Source organism: Amia ocellicauda, chromosome 13 (assembly GCF_036373705.1).
Source record: "Amia ocellicauda isolate fAmiCal2 chromosome 13, fAmiCal2.hap1, whole genome shotgun sequence".
Taxonomy (NCBI): Eukaryota; Metazoa; Chordata; class Actinopteri; order Amiiformes; family Amiidae; genus Amia; species Amia ocellicauda.
Window position 1 is genome coordinate 29,475,096 of NC_089862.1, and position 14,580 is coordinate 29,489,675.

The following is a 14,580-nucleotide window of genomic DNA, read 5'->3' on the forward strand; positions in this document are numbered from 1 at the left end:
CAGCACACCAAGCGGTTGGGGATTGAATAACACACGGGCCGCGTTCTAGAAGCGCAGACGTCCGCAGTTCTGCGCAGCTCTGCAGAATCCCGCCGATCCCATTGGCGGAGCCGCGCAGGCCTGCGGCGATCTCTACACGAAGGCGCCCACAGGTCTGTCAGCTGGAACCAGCTTTCGGTTTGTATCCCTGTCGTGTACAGTGCGCTACACTGTTTCACTCATTCATTATATTCGTGTTTGTGCCGTGCATAGCTACAGTTTAAGGTGCATTTAAAAGATCCAAGACATTCAGAGGCTTTTAATATGTGTGTGCGCATAACATATGTTTTTTATAAAAGCACTGCTGCATGCATTCAGTTCGCTGATTTGTGAAGTATGCATTAATACTGTACTGCAGGTTATTCAATACAGTAGTGGGCGCTGCAGTTTGTTTCTGTCGCTGGGAGCGATAGGAATTATTTTACCATCGACATCATATTTCAGTGGGCGTATAAATATGCACCGTAAACTCTAGTGAATAAGTGCAGTAAAAATCGTAATATGCTCAGTGTACTATATTTTCAAATTAAAACGCAGCCTATATTTCCTATTTGTACAGAAGAAAAGCACAGTTATCTCCCCATCTAAAAATCATAACGCTAAACTTACGAGGATTTCAAATTTCAAGTTAATTACATGTGTACTACGTAATACTAGTACGAGTGCTACTAATACTACTACAACTACATACAAATAATAATAATAATAATAATAAGTTGTTATGCTTTACACACGATATGGTTATACTAAATGTGCTTTAAACAGCTCCAAAACACCCCCCAGCATAACCTAAAAAAACGTGTGAGCACTTTCTCCAGCAAGCGGAGCCTTTATCAGGTGCTGCACGGTAACACGGTCTGTGGTGGAAGTTTTCGTGTCGCTCGGCAGACTCCCGCCTCTCCGGATTTCTCCGCCATACCCCCCACAGACCGAAGGCGGCGCTGTGCTCCCACTTTCCATACAGACACTGAGAAAACGGGACCCGCTGGAGCTTTGTGTTGAAACTATAAACCACATCAACCTGACTCATGCACTAAAACAGCACATCCATGAGGTAAATACTGGCCCGGGTTTCGTTTATCTGCTGGGGCTGCCGGGGGGGACCGCTCAGTGTGTCCCTGCGCAAATCCTGACAGGCCAGTGCGGGCAGGGAGGGCGAGCAGACACTGGGGCTTGTGGGGGAGCTGAGGTGCTGCAGAACCGAAGTTGAAGAAACAAACAATAAGTAAATTATTTGTGTTTTCCCGCAAAATAAAGTTGGGGTATCTTAGAAGGTGATACAGCGATCAAAACCCGGTCGTTTCCTCTCCAAGGCCGGCGTGGAGTTGAAAATAACGTGTTGGTTAATTTTTGCCGGTTTTTATTTTCGCAAATGTGTGTCTCTTTTTAATAGTTTTGAGGCCTAACATGTAGGCCGTAGATTTACACCAGCGCTGGGGGCTTTTTCCCTCTCCGCTGCTCCTCGGTGTTTATTTTTGCGAGGCTGTGTGGACGCCGGCTTGGATCGGCAAACCGATTATTAGGCTAGACGGGCCTGCCCAGTTTATTTTTAATAACATTTCATTGTAAAACGGGCACTTTTTGGCTTAATTTATCCTCCCGAAGCAATGAAAGAGACACGGTGATTGCAGAAGGCGTTTTTGTGAATGTGCATTTTAGGGATTTCTTTACGGTCGTGGCCCGGATATTGGGGAGCCTCTGAAGGTGGCTGTTTGGTTTTTAAACCGTGTGTTTTATTTCTGGGAAAATAAAAATGGGAAGGAAAGTGCGGTATATTTATCCTGTTGAACTTTTGTTTTCTGACCGATAGAGGCCAGTAGAGCGCTGTGGAAGACACGATGACCAGCATGGAGTTCCCGCAACAGCAGAAAACTGCAGACGGAAAGATCATCTATCCCCCAGGAGTGAAGGAGATCACCGACAAGATCACCAACGATGAAGTGGTCAAACGGTTAAAGGTATAGATGGTCATGCATTTATGGTATTTTTTTTTATGGCTTTTGCATTTTCAGCTTCGTTATTGGTCGACCCGTTTTTATCTATATTTAACAAGTACAGTGATTGAAATGGGGGCACAACCCCAAAACTGTGCCATCACCTTATACCAGATGTCCAGGTTAATTCAAAAGCTGTTCAAAATAGCATTCAAGCACATTCAGTATAATAGATCTCTCTCCATCTAACACCATTTCTGTGCTCATCCATATTTCCAAAACCCTATATTGCATTTTTTATTGACCTACTACACAATTATATAGATGTTTCCAATGTAATTGGCAAAGCTCCTAAATGTCAGTCTCATTACATTGCATTTTTCCCTGTATTTTTTTATTTAGTAGAGCAAGCTGATACAAGCAGTGGATGTGGTGTCTGTAGAGGTTTCTAGAAAGCCTTGTGTAGTGTCACACAACACCTTTTCGAATAGGAAACTGAAGGAATACGCATTTGGGTACAAACATGGTATAAGAACTCGTTAATGTACTGATACCCGGAGTAATCTCAAACTACAGTTTATTGTATCTACTGTCGCTTTCTTCCTTCTGCTATCCTCGTATATCAGTGATCTAGATTCTGGTTTAAATTGTTAACATGTTAACTTTGCAGATGTTGCACAAGTATGGGGAGTTTGAAATGGTGTAGTAGCAGCGGCTAAGGAAATGCAAAATTATAGTGAGAGTACAGAGGACTGGGCAAGGAACTGGCAAATTCAATTTAATCTTGACAAGCAGCAACAATGGTCATATTACTTACAAAATGGGTGTCAATGAACTTCAAGCACCGAATTAAAATAATTTGAGGAGTTATGTTGATTTGTCATTATATAATACATTGACATTTAATGTTTTGTCCACTATGTAAGAGAAATTTAAACTGCTGCCCAGTACAAAAAGAACAGCTACCAAAATAAACCCTATAATTTATAAGGCGTTGTCTTTAACAGGTAGAGTATATCCATCTCATTAAAGCACCTTTCTAACTGAGGGTGTGTCTTTCTAACATCATTTTACCCACAATATCTATTGGCCCATCATATTTGTAATATGTGTATGTTATTATACAATGTTTGCTATGCTACTGCAGAAATGTTTGTAATTTAAGCTTGTTTGTGCTAATTTCATTAGAAATTTGCATTAAAAGTATGATTGCAGATGTATCGTGTAACTGGCTACACTCATCTCTCCAGGCTGCCTGGCAAATACATAAACCCATTAATGTTCTCTGTTCAATTACAATGTTTAAATATGGTAGATTATCATCTTTTAATCTTCCGTTTAAAAAAAATCCCAATGGCTCCATTAATTGTGAAGTGGAACACATGGCTGTGTTGTAAGGCAGTAACCAGACCTGTTTGGCAGGTACTTGAAGGTAAAACTGTTGAAATGTATACTACAAAATGAGTGCTCTTATAGTATGCACGATAAAGCCATCTGTATGTGATCTGCAAAGGTTGTTTATTTCCCCAGTAAGGATTCTGTGCCACACCCCTGTCACTGGTTTTATTTTCATTGGCTGATGGAGTTACTAGTGAAATCTGGTATGTGACATAATGTAGCCATGAGCTATGTGGGACAGTGGGTATAACTACCATTGAAAACAGGATGTGAAGTCATTTTAATTTCAGAGCTTATGCATTTTGTTTGAGATTCACATCTAAATTATTGTCTGGGCTCCACTTTGAAAACTCTTCCATCTCATAACTATTTTACTAACCAATTTTTCAGGACGGAGGGTATTTAATTTCACTAGACAGCCTTTATATGTCTTCCTATGTTAATAAACAACAGTCAGTGTTAATATGTGATGGACCATGTCAGGCGGCTCTGTGTTGTTCAACATTATTTTTTAGGTATCTTCCTATTGTTACTTTCTGAAGTGTCTGCTGTTTGTTGCTCTTTGTTTCTGTGTTTGAATAGGTTTGTTCAGGTGCGTCTGAACAAATATTCCACACAAGTATTGTTTAAATATCGTGCAAACCACTTTGATATTTATTAAATATATTTTCACTGGGGCAGAACATACTTCAATCGGTAGTGTCGGCAGAACCCCTGAGCTCATCAGAGTGGTCACATAATCTAATGTCCCATTAGTGGGCCTTATGCATGTGAGCTCAAAGTTTTCAGGATCAAGTCTGACCTGAGCTTATTGTTATATTTTCTGTAATAGTGGTTTCTATTTATATTGCCTCCCCTTTATAAAGCCACATTCACATTGCCAATTTTCCCACTAGACCTTTTTCACCAATGTGCGGTTGTCTCTCTATACCCCATCCTTTGTCATTTTGTGCCAATTTCAATGCCTGTCCCAGAGTTGGCGGTAATGAGGGAGGATTTGTAATGGATATGTGTTAGTCAAAGCTGCTCTTTACTGACTGTCGTTTTTCATGAATAAATATCTTAAGAATATTGGAGCTGCTTTTCCAGATATTATTCTCCGGTGACAGGGTACGACTGTGTATTCAAACTTAGAAACTAATGTAGAGTGGGAAATGTGTATAGACCTCCCACATAAATATAATGATCAGTTTCAGCATAAATTACAAAATAAAATGTCTAGATGGAATATAATAAAGCAGAATGATTGTATTCATTTCACTTTTCAAACTTATTTTTAACAACCTTGGAGTAAAGTTTAACATGCCAACTTGATTTTAAAAGTCAGTGTGTTGTGAATACTGAAGTAGACAAGCAACAAGAAGCCCCATTACCTGTACCTTACTGTTTGGGAGATCAGGAGATATTCATTTCTGTGGTTTTTGTTTCGCCAGTTCAGGGGTTTTGGACAATTTAGCCTCTGGCCGTTTCAAATATGGTGAAGCTTTTCTGTAGTAGGACTGTGTATGTTTAAGTTTTTTATTTGTTCATTTGCTTGTCAGATTAATTTCCTTTTAATTACCTTGCAAACCTAATTCCAAATAGTTAAGTAATTCCCAGTTGGACTGAAACTCACAGGACCTTAGCTTACATACCATCTTTATCACGTTTGTTTTGCAGCTGCATACAGAACATCTGAAAACAGCTGAAACATCGCTACTCTAGTTTGATTCATTGTTTCTCATAGCTGATGGACCAAGTAGTCAAGACAGGTGACGTAACTGGTCTTATTGCTGATTTTGCATAATTTTGTACAGGTTTGCTTGGCTTCATTTTAAACTGTCATTTGCTTTTCAATAAGGAAAGGAATGAAAAGAGACAAAATACACAATAATTCGACATTATGTACTACTCATTCCCCTTAGTATGCAGCCTGTATTAAGTTTCCCTCTTATATAGTATTATAGAGCTGCACATATGGACAGTTGTGGCCACAAATTCTGATGTGTATATAGATTCATAGCATTATTCCTGGATCTGTTACACAGCACCATAGATATTTAACCATTCACAAAAAACAATCTTCCTTTGATAGTCCAGCCAGGAGTGTAATGCTATACACCATTTTAATTTGAGTTGTAATACCCATCTTATGAAATGGTTATGTCTTTAATGGATTCAGCTATTATGCAGAGTCATTTTAGCAAAACAGGTTCTAATACTCTGGGATTGTCCTAAATCCATTTCACACTGGCATTTCCCAAAGCAGGTCCACTATCTGCTATCTGTCTGCTGAGGTGGTTTGCTCGTGACCAGACTGAACTTTTCTACTAGGTGTATGTGCTGTCATACTTACGACAATCATAATCAAGGCTGCTAAAAATTGTCATAAAAGTGGCTGTGCTAAAGGGGCTCTAGAGTTTCCAGCAGGTCGAGATTAACCTCCGGGATACTGTTAGAAGTGACGCTGGGAAGAATAATTTGGGGTAAAGTATTTGTTTTCCAAATAGGGATTTTAGAATCCATATTAGATTATCAGCATTTGCACTTGACCTCTCGGGCCATTCTGTTGTGATGTTGGGCCCAGACTAGGGTTCAATTTGTCTGGAAACTGTCTCCCATTAGACTAAGAGTTGTGTGTTGCTATTAAACAAGAGGGACCGTGTGGCAGATTTAGTGTACTTCCTGGTTTCTTTCCTGTTCTACATCCCATTATCTGTTCTTTATGAAGCATTATAGTCATTTTTAACCTAATGGTTTCTAAATCACATTTAAGGCTGTTGCAGTTTGTGTATGACAAACTTGGCATCAGATCTGATTTACAACAGCCATCTTTTTTTGTTTCCATGACCGTACAGCCGGGTTTACACAAGTCTCATCTCGCACACAGCAGCGAGTTTAGCCTCAAGGTATCATTTGTTATTCTAACACAACTGTATAACTTTCCCAGGCCGTTGCTTCCTTTTCTCAGATTAATTGCTTTTTATATAGCCGTAAAAGATGTATACACTCTGTCAGGGTCTGGAATTAAAACTGAGAAAGTCTCAAATTAAACTAAGATGATATGAGAAGATTATCTTAATGTTCTCGTTGCCCCCCGACAGAAACCAGCAATGAGTTTATACACACAGCACACTCTAGCATGAGTCTGGCTGAGAAGGAAGCTCAACAAGGCCGCCACCCTCCCATCCCCCTACCTGCCGCTCTATTGGCCAGTCCTACCCAGCGCTGGCGCTCCTGCAGCCCGAGGGAAATCTGCTGGGTCCTAAAGCCCAGCTATTATAGTTATGGTTGAAGCGAAACCTGTTTTGTTTTTGTTTTTGTTTATTCTCTCCCCGCCATCCTTTCCTCTTTCCCTCCACATTATTGAACTAGTCAAATCATAACTGTAATATTTATTGTTATAGGGCCAGTGCTGGTATGTATTTGCGTCACTCACTTCCAGATCTGAATGCTTCCTGTGATAAGATCCAGTTGAGGTGTTCACTTGAATGAAGTGAAAGTTTGAGAAACATAACCGGAGCCTGTACTGTTCTGCCAGTGGGTTTATATTATCAAAGTTAGTGTGTGGACATTTATTTTGACTTATTATTGAAAAGGGCTTCAAGTTCAACTGTGTTCTGCTTAAATGAAATTGCAAATTCACTAGCCCTCGTTGTGTGATGAAAAGTGTACCCTATTATTGGCCAAAATATATTTTAAGGGACAGTAAAAGCGCAGACTGAGCCCTATGAGCTGTAGTTTGCCATTTCTATCCAATCTCATGTAATTTGCCAATTGTGACCGCGAGTGCTCAGTATCGGCACACAACTGACCAGCGCCACCCAGGCTAGGGAGTGCTAAATCGGCGTGGTTTCTCGTGGTTCGTCACTAATGAGCATCCCCTGCCGGCTGCCTGGGAGCTTGCAGTTCTGCCGAGCGGGGACGTGCCTCTCCTCCAAACTAGCTGAGTGTTGACTGATGTTGATACTAGACTGAGCTGGCTGTGTGTCCGTCCATCCGTCCGCAGATGGTGGTGAAGACTTTCATGGACATGGACCAAGACTCAGAGGATGAGAAGCAGCAGTACCTTCCCCTGGCTCTGCACCTGGCCTCCGAATTCTTCCTCAGGAACCCCAACAAAGATGTGCGTCTGCTGGTGGCCTGCTGCCTGGCGGACATCTTCAGGATCTACGCCCCCGAGGCCCCCTACACCTCCCATGACAAACTCAAGGTGAGCGATTTTTTTTTTTTTTAATATTTTTGTCTGCTCACCTGAGAGGACTGAATGCAAGACAAAGGCATACCTCTTTCACACACTGAGTAACCATATAATCTTGTCATCAACATACCTGTGATCAAAAATGGGTTGTGTTTATTTAATGTGCAGCTGGCATTTGCTGTTCTTATTGGGCAATGTCTTCTGACACTTCCAGTCGGCCCCCTTGTTGTTTAAATACTGTTTATTAGGTTGAGTATTTTACATTTACTTTAAATAAAAACAATTCAATTTTTAATACTTATGATTAAAATAATTAAAATGTCAATCCTTAAAATCACTTAAAATTTTTAAAATCTTTGTGATTTTTAACAAAACTAAAACAATTAACTTTAAAATAAACGTGCTCAAATCAACAAAACAAAACGTGATAAAAGCAAAAACTGCACACCAACAAAAGAGTCAAATACATTGAAAATAACTGAAAATGCATTAAACAAAATAAAGAAACAATTAAAAGGAAAAAATAAAAAACAAACAAAAAAAGTCTAATGCATTTTAAATTAAACCCAAAACGGTCAATGTATTTGACAACAAAATATAACAAAACTATACCAAAAAAGCCCTAAACAATGTGATTTAAAAACAACTAAATCTTTAAAAACAATTAAGATTCGTTTTTTTTTTTAAATCTTTTAAAAACAGTCATCCGTAAAATCTTTAAAAGATCTTGGACTCGGGCTCCAGCAGGGGGAACTAACCGTCCCCGGAGGTGGGTCCCATCATGGGATCCTGAGCTCCCCCAGATCTTGTATGCGCCAGTTCTTATAGGCTTCCTCCTTGCCCCTCTGATGGACCTCCAGATTGACGTAGTCTTTTACAAACACCATGCCCCTCCTTGTTGTTTAAAGCTGGAGCTGTAGAGCTTCACAGGTGCAACAACACACTGCCACTCAATCTGGGAGTTGGGCTTTCTCAGGGGACCCGCCGATATGAGGTCGTCTCACCCCCGGGGCACCAAATTGTGTTTTTTTTCTGCTGCGATTCCTTTTATACTGAAATCTGGCCAGGGTTGTCACTTCCCCTCTTTTAACTTCTTGTTTCATAGTTTCCCCTGAATTCCATTTTATCTTCGAATGACCTACATTGACAATTGAAGGGCCATTCCTTTTTGATGGATTAATTAGTCAATTAAAAGACTGTCTGGTGGAATTGGCACAGTTTCCCTTAGAGGCAAGCATTCAGAATGACCACACCTTTTTTATTTTCTTATTTTTTTATATATATATATATATATACACTCACCTAAAGGATTATTAGGAACACCTGTTCAGTTTCTCATTAATACAATTATCTAACCAACCAATCACATGGCAGTTGCTTCAATGCATTTAGGGGTGTGGTCCTGGTCAAGACAATCTCCTGAACTCTAAACTGAATGTCTGAATGGGAAAGAAAGGTGATTTAAGCAATTTTGAGCGTGGCATGGTTGTTGGTGCCAGACGGGCCGGTCTGAGTATTTCACAATCTGCTCGGTTACTTGGATTTTCACGCACAACCATTTCTAGGGTTTACAAAGAATGGTGTGAAAAGGGAAAAACATCCAGTATGCGGCAGTCCTGTGGGCGAAAATGCCTTGTTGATGCTAGAGGTCAGAGGAGAATGGGCCGACTGATTCAAACTGATAGAAGAGCAACTTTGACTGAAATAACCACTCGTTACAACCGAGGTATGCAGCAAAGCATTTGTGAAGCCACAACACATACAACCTTGAGGCGGATGGGCTACAACAGCAGAAGACCCCACCGGGTACCACTCATCTCCACTACAAATAGGAAAAAGAGGCTACAATTTGCACAAGCTCACCAAAATTGGACAGTTGAAGACTGGAAAAATGTTGCCTGGTCTGATGAGTCTCGATTTCTGTTGAGACATTCAGATGGTAGAGTCAGAATTTGGCGTAAACAGAATGAGAACATGGATCCATCATGCCTTGTTACCACTGTGCAGGCTGGTGGTGGCGGTGTAATGGTGTGGGGGATGTTTTCTTGGCACACTTTAGGCCCCTTAGTGCCAATTGGGCATCGTTTAAATGCCACGGCCTACCTGAGCATTGTTTCTGACCATGTTCATCCCTTTATGACCACCATGTACCCATCCTCTGATGGCTACTTCCAGCAGGATAATGCACCATGTCACAAAGGTCGAATCATTTCAAATTGGTTTCTTGAACATGACAATGAGTTCACTGTACTAAACTGGCCCCCACAGTCACCAGATCTCAACCCAATAAAGCATCTTTGGGATGTGGTGGAACGGGAGCTTCGTGCCCTGGATGTGCATCCCACAAATCTCCATCAACTGCAAGATGCTATCCTATCAATATGGGCCAACATTTCTAAAGAATGCTTTCAGCACCTTGTTGAATCAATGCCACGTAGAATTAAGGCAGTTCTGAAGGTGAAAGGGGGTCAAACACAGTATTAGTATGGTGTTCCTAATAATCCTTTAGGTGAGTGTATGTATATATATATATATATATATATATATAATTTTTTTTTTTTTTTAGCTCGCATGCCTGCATGAGCAGTGTTGCCTTTACACTAGGGACACTATGGTTCAGCTTACTGTGTACTAACGTTTTCTCTTTTTTTAATTCTTTTAAATTTTTCCAGTTAAATCTTAATTTGAGGTGCTAGACTATAGAAAGTAATGATGCTTCATGAATTCCCACTGCAGCGTCTAGACTGATTGCTTCGCTATAGTCAGTAGCAGGGAATTTAAGGGGGGGAGGAAGGAAACGACTCCTAAATCTTTCTCACGAAGATGTCCAGTCTATCTGCTACAGGTTACTGCAGTACGTCCCTTCAGCAGAGGTGGAAGCAAATTTTAAATGGTCCCAGGAAGCCTTTTTCATTGATTAGAAAATTATGAATTATTTAGAGCGGAGGGGATAGGGGACACATTTAATACATTCCTCTTACAGCTAATTTAAAAACATGATTATTTCACCTTGCCAAGAGACAGGCTTGTGAGACCTTGCTTGTATAATTATTTCATGTACTGAAAAAGAAAATATTCTTAAACTATTATTCTTAGCCTAAAATAAATAATTGTATAAAGGAATGTCTTCCTCTGCCCCCCAACCCCGTCTTCATTTGTCTATCCATCATATTAATATTTACACTATGATCCTTTGTTGTCTTCAGAGACAATGCTCTTGAAAAGATTACATTGTCGTTCTGTTGCTCTGCAGTAGCCGTGGAAGTCTTAATACCCTTCTTTCTCCCTCAACAGGACATTTTCTTATTCATCACGAGGCAGCTGAAGGGTCTGGAGGACACCAAGAGTCCACAGTTCAACAGATATTTCTACCTGTTAGAGGTAAAGCCAAGTTCAGCTCCCAACTGGTCGTCTTTGGGCTTGAGGCATCACTCACCAGCCACCTTTCAGACTAATGAGATTCTTTGAGCTTAAGCTAAAAGTACTAAATGTTTTCAGATAATGATCTTCAGATGAGTACCACAGTAACCATGCTGATTGTGACAGCAAATGGAACCTCTGTGTGAGCTGACAGCGGTTGCTCTCGATAGGAAATTACACAATGATTGCTTTTAACCTGAATTGACATAAATTAAAAACACAGGAGTTGAAAATGTAAAACTGGAATTTTCCAATTTTTTGGAATTGGGGAACATAGTAGTGTTTAATTTAATGAACTCCTAATAAATACCCCAATCTGAACCTTTTCCTCACCTACACCAGCTAACATTTTATAGGAACCCAGTGCTGTAGGAATCTCCTTTTTACGTGTTACGTTTTGTTTTCATGCTTTATCAACCTTTTCTGCAATGTGTTAAAATGTACCTCTTTTTGTATTTAGAACTTAGCTTGGGTCAAGTCTTACAACATCTGCTTTGAGCTGGAAGATTGCAATGAGATTTTCATCCAGCTGTTTAGGACGCTCTTCTCGGTCATCAAGTGAGTTTGATTGTGGGCCTACATTAGCCACTTCTGTAAGTTGCAACACTGTACTTGATCACAAATCAGCTTGAAATCCACTTTCACGTCTTGTTCTCCTCTCCCTTAGCAACAGCCACAACCAGAAGGTGCAGATGCATATGCTGGACTTGATGAGTTCTATCATCATGGAAGGAGACGGGGTGACTCAGGAACTTCTGGATTCTATTCTCATCAACCTTATTCCGGCACACAAGGTTAGCCTGTTTTACTCCCTTCCTTTTCCTCTGTCGTTCGTTCCACAGGGTCTCTTGACGAAGAGAAATGCTTACTTATTCCAAGTGCACTGTTTATAGCATTAATAGATAATTCAAGCTTTATACAGCATACGTTAATTGACTGCAAATGCCCGTACCTTACGCATTCCCATGTGACACAATGATGATTTAGAAGCAGTTACCACAGTTTAGTTTTAACTTCATTAACGTCATTTCAGTGATGCATTCCAAGTCTCACAGTTGAGCAGAAAATGTATTCATAATTTTGAACCGAAAGAAATCGATGTCAACACGCTGTCACTCCCCCAACTGCACTTTATGAATAACATCTAACGGTCTATTGAAAATTAGAACGTGTTAATTATGGTTATAACACATTTTTAAACCTGCTCTTGTTGAACCAAACTGTTAGTCTGAATTGAATTTGTACACTGTATAATGTTTCATATTCTTACCTTGCAGAACTTAAATAAACAAGCATATGACCTTGCTAAAATTCTCCTGAAAAGGACAGTGCAAACCATTGAGACATGCATTGCCAATGTAAGTAATTTTTACCATTTATTATCATGCTAATTAAGTCTTGTTTTATTTATAAACTAAAAATATTGAATGTGGGTGCTACATTTATGCCATTGAATGGTTAATTACAGCAAGAATGCAGATTTCAGCATTGGATATATTTGTGATTTTTACCATATCTTAATACCATTGTAGGCAAACGTATAACAGGCCAGGCCTATATACAGATAAGAGAAAAAAGATTTGGGGGATCCCCTTTGTAATGTAATTTGAGTTTTTTTTTTTTTTTCACCATTAGCTGTTATTACTTGCATGCTATGCACAATTTCAATATTTTGCTTGTGCTCCAGTTTTTTAATCAGGTTCTGGTACTGGGGAAGTCTTCAGTCAGTGATCTCTCTGAACATGTGTTCGACCTGATTCAAGAGCTGTTCGCCATCGATCCGCTTCTTCTGCTTTCTGTGATGCCTCAACTGGAGTTCAAACTCAAGGTCTGTTTTATTATCGCATAAGCGTATAGCACGTTCAGTTCCTCAGGTGGCGTTTTCTGTTTTTCACCATCAGTAATGTTACACACAACCTTGTTTTAGTTTGGTGTTGACTGATTTTATAATCATTGTGAAGGGATTGGGATAGACAGATTCCTGCTCAACAATTATTTTTAATGGTGAGCATTGACGTCTTTTATAATAACATTTGAATTCCAGGGGCTTAGCTCATTTTTGTCAGTTTTCATCATTTAGAGCAATGACGGAGAGGAGCGACTGGCTGTTGTTCGTCTGTTGGCGAAGCTGTTTGGTGCGAAGGATTCTGAACTTGCTACACAGAATCGACCACTGTGGCAGTGCTTTCTTGGGAGGTATGTCATTTAAAAAGTGTTTATATTTGTATTGTATAAATAGTATGTTTGTGTAAATGAAATCTACGGTTTGTAATGTAATAAGACCCCGTTTTCAAATTCCTTTTAATTGAATTGAATTGTTCATGTGTGTTTTGGGAAAATGAATATTATTGTGCAGTTGCGTAATTCTATTTTATTTTGTTCCTCCCAGGTTTAATGACATTCATGTTCCTGTCAGACTGGAGTGTGTCAAGTTTGCCAGCCACTGCTTGATGAATCATCCTGATTTAGCCAAAGATCTTACAGGTACTGCAGCTGTGCTTTATTGAGCCGTGCGAGAGCAATGCTGTTGAACACTTAATTCATTGTTAAAGCTCTTTCTTGGGTTGGAGTTTTCAGATGGCTGCTGTGAGAAATATCTTGGTACCTTTCAAATGAATGCTATGTGCTATCAAGTGCCTTTTGATGAAATACCCTAAATGGAGTGGGGGCTTCCAATAAATTATAAAAATACACATTTTCATAAAACTGGATTTATTCTTTGGGATTCAAAAGTCAATACATTGGTTTTATCTGGTACATCTTTAGTAAAATTGGCAATATCTGAGGATTTTTATAGTTCCTCAATTTTCTACGACCGAGAACCTTGTTTAAGATGCAAATCTGTAATGATGGTGCCTTGGCTGTTTGCTGTCAGGTCACCACTAATGCTGTTGTGCTTCTGTTTTCCAGAGTTCCTCAAGGTCAGATCTCATGACCCTGAAGAGGCCATTCGCCATGATGTGATTGTGACCATAATAAATGCAGGCAAGAAAGACCTGTGTCTAGTCAACGATCAGCTGCTGGGGTTTGTGAGGGAGAGGACGCTGGACAAAAGGGTGAGCTGCTCACCCCAGAGGTGGCCCATATGTCATGGAAGCAATATTCACACACACAGCCACAGATGGGAGAACCTGCGTTTGAATCTTCATTTACTGTTGGAGTGCAGCTTAAAAGCACTTGGCTTCACTTTCCCACAAAAGAATGCGTTATTTGATTTGCTGTATCTGATTCCCTAAAGTAATCTAGAAAATCTTTCAGCCCTTGTGTTGTAGCCTCTTCTGTTTTTTTGTAAATCAGTGTTATGAAGTACTGTTCTTTTTGGTCTTGGTTGGTCCTCCTATGACTTGTCTGACATAGGTCTGGAATCTGCACATTATACAAGTATGCTCCTGCTACCTGTTGCACAAACAAGCTATGCGACATAAGATAAGCACATTTTTAAACTCACTTCAGTTATCTCCACACCTACAACACACACTGGTAACATTTTACTTCATATGATTTATTTTAAAATGCAGTGTGCACCGATACAATGATCACAGTGGTTTTTCACATGGTTTTGAATCCAACTATTGCACACAGTTTGTCACGCCATGTAATTTTGCCAAA

At 39.8% G+C, this 14,580-nt stretch overlaps 1 protein-coding gene across 2 annotated transcripts in view; it reads left to right on the forward strand.

Annotated features, from left to right (window-relative positions):
• Positions 1-972: 972 nt before the first annotated feature.
• The window catches only part of pds5a (PDS5 cohesin associated factor A), a 30,186-nt gene continuing 16,578 nt past the window's right edge, over positions 973-14,580 (forward strand). Inside the window, exons 1-11 of one of the 2 annotated variants that reach the window (XM_066720518.1) lie at positions 973-1,093; positions 1,850-1,997; positions 7,360-7,563; positions 10,846-10,932; positions 11,432-11,529; positions 11,639-11,765; positions 12,249-12,329; positions 12,659-12,799; positions 13,052-13,167; positions 13,361-13,455; positions 13,882-14,027. In XM_066720518.1, the coding sequence (XP_066576615.1) occupies positions 1,878-1,997; positions 7,360-7,563; positions 10,846-10,932; positions 11,432-11,529; positions 11,639-11,765; positions 12,249-12,329; positions 12,659-12,799; positions 13,052-13,167; positions 13,361-13,455; positions 13,882-14,027 (1,215 nt within the window). In that variant the 5' untranslated portion in view covers positions 973-1,093; positions 1,850-1,877. Of the gene's footprint in view, positions 1,094-1,141; positions 1,265-1,849; positions 1,998-7,359; positions 7,564-10,845; positions 10,933-11,431; positions 11,530-11,638; positions 11,766-12,248; positions 12,330-12,658; positions 12,800-13,051; positions 13,168-13,360; positions 13,456-13,881; positions 14,028-14,580 lie in introns of those variants that run through there. The other variant, XM_066720519.1, reaches the window with a different exon arrangement.